This window comes from Cryptococcus neoformans, chromosome 11 (assembly GCF_000149385.1).
Source record: "Cryptococcus neoformans var. neoformans B-3501A chromosome 11, whole genome shotgun sequence".
NCBI classification, from domain to species: Eukaryota; Fungi; Basidiomycota; class Tremellomycetes; order Tremellales; family Cryptococcaceae; genus Cryptococcus; species Cryptococcus deneoformans.
In genome coordinates this window covers 702,591-709,150 of record NC_009187.1, presented here as the reverse complement: position 1 = coordinate 709,150, position 6,560 = coordinate 702,591, and the positions used below count along the sequence as shown (strand labels likewise).

General features: G+C 48.2%; 4 protein-coding genes across 4 annotated transcripts; 3 read left to right on the top strand and 1 right to left on the bottom strand.

Moving 5' to 3' along the window:
* Positions 1-742: 742 nt before the first annotated feature.
* Positions 743-2,072, bottom strand: CNBK2440 (hypothetical protein; the record flags this gene model as incomplete). Its single annotated transcript, XM_767780.1, has 3 exons — positions 743-781; positions 846-1,572; positions 1,624-2,072. The coding sequence occupies 3 exons, from the start codon at positions 2,070-2,072 to the stop codon at positions 743-745; spliced, it is 1,215 nt and encodes a 404-aa protein (XP_772873.1).
* A 482-nt stretch (positions 2,073-2,554) lies between these two features.
* CNBK2430 (hypothetical protein) lies at positions 2,555-3,802 on the top strand (the record flags this gene model as incomplete). The annotated part of the gene is made up of 8 exons (XM_767779.1): positions 2,555-2,602; positions 2,665-2,684; positions 2,736-2,826; positions 2,889-2,915; positions 2,969-3,381; positions 3,438-3,524; positions 3,581-3,647; positions 3,704-3,802. 8 exons carry the CDS (start codon positions 2,555-2,557, stop codon positions 3,800-3,802), a joined length of 852 nt encoding a protein of 283 aa, XP_772872.1.
* Positions 3,803-4,160: 358 nt separating this feature from the next.
* On the top strand, positions 4,161-5,288 carry CNBK2420 (hypothetical protein; the record flags this gene model as incomplete). The annotated part of the gene is made up of 8 exons (XM_767778.1): positions 4,161-4,223; positions 4,317-4,414; positions 4,468-4,537; positions 4,596-4,727; positions 4,781-4,815; positions 4,870-5,011; positions 5,062-5,211; positions 5,271-5,288. 8 exons carry the CDS (start codon positions 4,161-4,163, stop codon positions 5,286-5,288), a joined length of 708 nt encoding a protein of 235 aa, XP_772871.1.
* Positions 5,289-5,753: 465 nt separating this feature from the next.
* On the top strand, positions 5,754-6,547 carry CNBK2410 (hypothetical protein; the record flags this gene model as incomplete). Its single annotated transcript, XM_767777.1, has 3 exons — positions 5,754-6,270; positions 6,316-6,395; positions 6,443-6,547. 3 exons carry the CDS (start codon positions 5,754-5,756, stop codon positions 6,545-6,547), a joined length of 702 nt encoding a protein of 233 aa, XP_772870.1.
* Between the last annotated feature and the right edge of the window lie 13 nt (positions 6,548-6,560).

The following is a 6,560-nucleotide window of genomic DNA, read 5'->3' as shown; positions in this document are numbered from 1 at the left end:
ATCCTCACGGTTCCCCGCGATCCCGTCCTCATCTTCCTTTCTCTACCCTATGCATCCCAGACCTCTCTGTCCTATGTTTTGCATGCATACAAACCCACCTTCTCATCTGTCGAAAGAGCCCAAAAATGCACAAAAATGCACAAAAGCCGCCGCGAACGGTGATTAAACATATCATAGCCCCCTACAACCGATCGTCCGGTCCGACGTCCCGGCGTTATCGGATGGGGTTTGTATTTGGAATTACAGGTGCCACAATCTATATACACCGAGGATTGCCGATAACGGAAGTCGCGTCTCGCGGTCTCGGTCGCGTTGTTATTTTGCAACGAAGTTGTGGGGAAAATCAACCGACGTTGCTGCACGCAAGTGCTTGTCCTGTCAACGTACGTAAGGTAGGCGGCCACTTGGAGAATCAGACAACATCAGGCCTGCCCTCGTGATACTCTTTACAAGTAATAGTATGCCATCTTAGGGATTACTGTGCGTGATGCATCTAATAGTAAGTGTTCCGTCACCACCACGTCTGCGGTACGCTTTCGACTATGGCCCGCAGATCTTGACGTTTCTGTGTTTTCTCTTGTTTGTGCTGCCTGCGTTTGTTAGGTCTGCCGCATGCAAGATGAGCACTCAGAATACTGGTACATCTAATTATAGAATGCGTTGATAATAGTACAACTACTGCGATACCATGAATGGAACTTGGAGCCATAAAGCGGCGGCTGTGGGTCTTTATCTCAAAAATCTATGAGCTTCCTTCTTTTCCTTGAGACTCGGGCAGATTCTATCGTAAAGAAAGAATCAAATTAGCTCCTAGACATAAATAACATGAAAGCATAGAAACTCACTTGATCCCAGCCCTTAACAGCTGCGTCAATCCATCCTCTGATATCAAGCAAAGCTTTATCGACTCCCGCACCTTCCCGATCACCATCGTCCCCTTCGGGTGTTTGTTGAGTGCTTTCAGGAGGGGCGGATTGATGCTCGTCTGCCAAAGGCAAATTGGGTACCGAGGCTGCTCTTTCCACAATTTGAGCTTGCGTGACTCGTTCAGCGTTTTCTTGTTCTGTGATACGCCGAGCAACAGCAATCGCATCCTTCACAACCTTGTTTCCATTCACCTCCTTCTCGATCCTTTCTCTTTGTTGTTCCAGTCCATCTTTCTCGGTGTTCAAATGATTGAGTACGGTCTGCAATCCGGCCATCTCAGCTTGCAACCCAACCACTTTTGTCAAGTTGGACACCATGTCTAATTTCAACGACCGCTGAGGATCTTCCACACAATCTTCACTGCCCTCTTTTAATCTTGAAAGTTCGAGGCATCTTTCAAAAAGGATTGTCTTTGCGCTGGTAAGCTCATTTTGCAATTTTGCGATGTACATATAATCGATGCCAGTGCCGGTGACCGGTGCTGGAACAACAGAGGTTGAGGAAGAAGAGAGGATCGGGTCGATAGAAGAAGACGTCGGCTCAACTGGAGAATCGGATGGGCGAGAAGCTAATAATGTCTGTAACCTTGCGCGAAGTCTCTGGTTCTCTTCTTGCATGTTTGCAACGCTGATCTCCAAAGCCATCCTAAACTTTATGAGCATCCGCCACAAAAATGCACTACAAAACCACACTCACTGCTCGCCTTTTTTCTTGTTGCGGCTCTTCTCCGCAGCCTTTCTGTTCTGTGCTCTTTGCCTCTCCTTCTTCTCCGCAGCAGTCAGCCCTTTTATACGGCCACTAGTCGACGGCCCTGGTTGTGAATGCGACTGGACATGGTTCTGCGCTTGAGCTTGAGAGTCCTCTTGTTGTTGATGGCTTTGAAGTGTCTGCTGTTCCATGACCTGCTCATGTATATGCTGCACTTCTTGAGAGGGATCCATATGATGCTGATCTTCCATTACAACGAACTCATCCTCGCCTTCGATAACTTGGGAATGGAGATGTTGCTCATCGATATGGTGATCTCCTAAGGCGACGATCTGCTCGCGGTCTTCTTGTTGCTCGAAGGAAGCAGCATGCTCGAGGTCAGAAGGGAAGGCAGCGTCAGCTTGTCGAAGGATGTCGTGGTACTCGATCGCGGACATTATTGTCAGTCGCGTCAACGAGCTCGAAAGTGACGTGGGTAAAGGGTAGGTGGATGGGAGTTTGATAGTGATTGAGAGATTTGGAGGCAGATTTTGGTGATGTGGGTTTATTTACTCTCGCCGTATGATTGATGTGTGCCTCCTGCTCGCTGCTGCTGCTTCTTCGCTCGCTTCGGGAGCATGCTGAGATGGAAGTTGTCACAGGTTTTACGTAACTGCATTCTCATTATACCAGCAGTAGTAGTAGACGTCATCACTTCTCAATAGGCGGCGGTCGGCGCATCATGACCCAAGTCCGAGTCACGAAAAGTGATGACAGCTCCGAGCGGGCCGTCGACCCGTCGATGTGACGGATGTGGCCAGGGAACGGTTCAAGAAGACAGCGAGAAGCGACGTTGTTTGCAATGAACGAATCGCTGCTTTACAGATTCATCCTGTCCAATACTTATCTCTTACTACCAATAACTCTCTGAAACTTCAATATGGGTGTCTCACAAAATGAAAAGAGCGTCATACTTACCCATGAATCAGTAAGCGTTCGATCCACCCCTTAAGTTGATGACCTCCGATTGAGAATTGCATTGTGTCGCAGGGGTGCTCCGCCGAAATTTAGTGATTATCATCGATTGGATAGAGTATAAGCTGCAAGCTGACAGTAAATAGCTTCTACGGCGCCACTGTAGTGTCTTGGAAGCAAGGCGGCAAGGAACGCATGTTCGTGAGCTCCAAATCAGCCATGGACGGTTCCAAGGCGGTAAGCTAGATGCAATGTTGGGCACTGCAGGAGGAGGATCTGACCTTATTTACCTTTTCTAGATCCGAGGTGGTATCCCTGTCGTCTTCGTAAGCTCCCACCTATATTCTACATATCGAGTTCAACAGCTCACACAAAAAAGCCCATCTTTGGCCCTCCTCCTCCTTCTCCTCCAGAGTACGCTTCCCTCGGACAACACGGTTTTGCGCGAACCAGTACCTGGAAGTTTGACTCTGTCGTGATGGACCGCCCCGAAGGTGTCTCTGTCCGATTCGTCTTGCCTTCTGCGCCTCCAACGTTCCTCCACGAATTCAAGCTTAGCTACGTCGTCACTCTCGCCCCCCACCAACTATCTACCGACTTGCACGTGGTTAACTCTGGGAAAGAGAAGTTTAGCTTCCAGGCCTTGTTGCACAATTACTTGGCCGTCCCCGACTCCAGCAAGATTAAAATCACTGGAATTGACAAGGGTACCACTTATAAAGATAAGGTTCTGGGAGGAAAGATGGATGAATGGGATGGCAGCACTCTTGTCATCGATCGAGAAATTGACCGGTCTGTTCAATCCCGATTGTTTCTGCAGACAAGTGCTGACTGATTGGGGACAACAGAGTCTACCAGAAGGTGCCCTCGCGGGAAATCACTGTGGACGACGGTGCCGGATCTGGTTACAAGGTCCGATTCCGAGGTTTTGAGGAGTAAGACTTGTTGTTTGAGTAAATATTTATCACCAGCTGAGATTAGGGATCTTTAGCTGTACTATCTGGAACCCTCAAGAAGCGACCGGTAGTAAAATGGCTGATATGGAGGACAAAGGCTGGGTAAGTTCCCATCCATCATGTAAGTCATGAGCAACTGACCTCGTCCTCCTCTATAGGACAAGTATGTTTGTATTGAGCCTGGCTACGTCAGGGAATTCAAGACCTTATCTCCCTCTCAAGAGCTTATCTTGGCTCAGACCATCACCGTGCTCTAGGGCCCAATTTGTCCTATTGAGGCGAAGTTATAGTTTGTAGGCAAAGAATGCTTGATTTGCATGTATTACGATGAATTGGAAGCAGCCCTGTTGTATTGCGCAACTAGTCAGCCGTGTCGCCAGAAAGCAAAAAAGCGCTCAAAACTACGAACAACGGATACAGATTCTCATCGACTGGGGCGGAAGGTTCCAGAGAAGATTCGTTGTTACGTAAGTAATTGTGTCCTCTTGGAACGACGATGACGATACAGTTTCCGGTGTATATTTGCATCTTCTATCCTTCTTTAGCTCTCTTCTTTATTCACTGTTTGTATTGATCTAAACCTTCTCTGGACAAACTACAAAAACCACAAATACAATGGCTCCTCTTCACCCCGAAATCACTTATGCCGAGCGATCTTCCGCTTCCGAGCCTGAGAAGGTGAGTTTCAGTCTACTTCTATCTCAACTAGACTCTTCTTATGGATTAGAGCTGAGGCTGACATTTGGATCCTGTTTGGCCCGTTGAATCTAGAACATCATCTACTTCACTATCAATGCCCCTGACATCCAAGATGAATACAAATTGGACGTCAAACCCACTGAGATCTCTTTCAGGGCTAAGGCTGGCGAGTGAGTCGTGTCCACGATCTCGGGGGCTGTTAGTTGACGTACATAAATACTAGTGCCTCCAATGGTATCCCCGAGAAGGAGTACTCTTTCGACCTTCAATTGTGGGGTGAGGTCATTCCCGAGGTTCGTATCAAGGTTTTGTCGTGTTTTTCAAAGGGTGCATACTGACTCGGGCGTACAGGAAACCAAGAAGGTCGTCACTTCCCGAGCTATCGTCCTTGTCCTCAGGAAGAAGGAAGCTCAGGCGGAGTATTGGCCCCGATTGACCAAGGAGAAGCCCAACAGGAACTGGGTCAAGACCGATTTCTCCAAGGTAAGATAGCGGATAACGTTTCAAGCTGGCTGAAATGCTGACATGACGCTCAGTGGGTCGACGAGGACGAGCAAGAAGGTACTGAGGAGTGAGTCTCATCTGATGATTCAATAATAGCAGAAGCTAATCTCTTTCCTCGTAGCCTGAGCGCCGGTATGGAAGGTATGGAAGGTATGGGCGGTATGGGTGGTATGCCCGGCATGGGTGGTATGGGTGGTATGCCCGGCATGGGTGGTATGGGTGGTATGCCTGGCATGGGGGGCGGTATGGAAGGAATGGATTTCGTGGGTTTCTTTCTCCTCACACCTTAACAGTTTCTGACATAAAATTCCAGTCCAAGCTTATGGAACAGATGGGCGGCATGGGTGCTATGGGCGACATGGGCGGTGCTGGCTCCGGTCCTAACTTCGGTGATGATGAGGAAGAAGGCTCTGGTGAGGAGGATGAGGTCAAGCCTGCTGAGGACAAGTCCAACAATGCCAGCGTGAGTCGTTACCTGCCGTTACTGAAAAGTTTGGGTTGCTGAATAATTTGGGTAAGCAGCTTGACGATGTCGAGTAAACACTATTGTAGTAGGGACTATATTAAAGGAAAAGCATGTGATGGAAGCACTTTATCTGCATATATCTGATGGATACTTTCAAACGGGGCATGAAATTGCTTATTATGTGCTGTCGACCGTCGTTACTGATTTTGTTTACTGCAATATTGGATAATTGCCTCGTATCTCTCGGGTCACAGTAGCATATTCGTAGATACCACATCCTGAACATTTATTGCACATATCTTATACAGTCGAATAAGCGGAGTAAGCACAAACGTAGCAGAAGGACGCTGCAACAACTATGTGTGTAAGTCCAGAATAAAAGAGAATACAGCGGAAAGATCGACTCAGGCACGGGCATGACGTCGTGCAATTCGGGTTTACCGGCAGGTATTTTCCCAGGTGACTCAGATATTTGCGCGCATCTCTTCCTGTTACTTACCCGCTATTTCAACTGTCAAAAGCCCGTAAACTGGCTCGCCATGCCTCGACCCTTCTTGACAATCAAGGATCTTACAATAAATCGAGACTCCGGCTCGCCCATCCTCGACAATCTCTCCTTGGATGTGTCCGAGGGTGAAGTCCTTGTCATCCGAGGTCCCTCTGGGTCAGGTAAATCGACACTGCTCAAATGCATGGCCGAATTGAACCTTTACCAATCCGGTGCCATCGAATTGCACGGCCAGTCTTCCCAAGAAATGGGTGTTCCCAACTGGCGAGTAAAGGTTCAGTATGTCCCGCAAAGACCGAGCATCTTGCCTGGCACTCCTTACGACCTACTGGAAACAATCAAAAAGTTCTCTGCTAGAAAGGCTAGTCAAGAGGCCAAGGAGAACGGAACGGGAGACAGGATTGATCCTATGGATCTTGCGGCAGATTGGGGAATTGAAAAAACCATGTGGAGAAGGAACTGGGATACACTGAGTGGAGGAGAAGCTCAGCGATTAGCTTTGGCGCTGGCTGTTGGCATTGGAGGCGCAGAGGTATTACTTTTGGACGGTGAGTAAAAAGAGCCTTTGGAAATATCGAGCTGATAGATTTTAGAACCTACGTCGGCGTTGGATGAAGAGTCATCGAAACGTGTTGAGCGAAGCTTGGTCAACTTGTTAGATAATCAATCATCTGTGAGTCAATGATTGAGTGTGTACCATGCTCATAACATCTATTTCAGCGCGGCAGGGACACGGGGCTCAAGGCGCTTGTATGGATCACACATTCCGCTGAGCAAGCTGAAAGGGTGGCTACAAGAACATTTGACGTTCAGCTGCGGAGATAGAGCCGTAGATTCT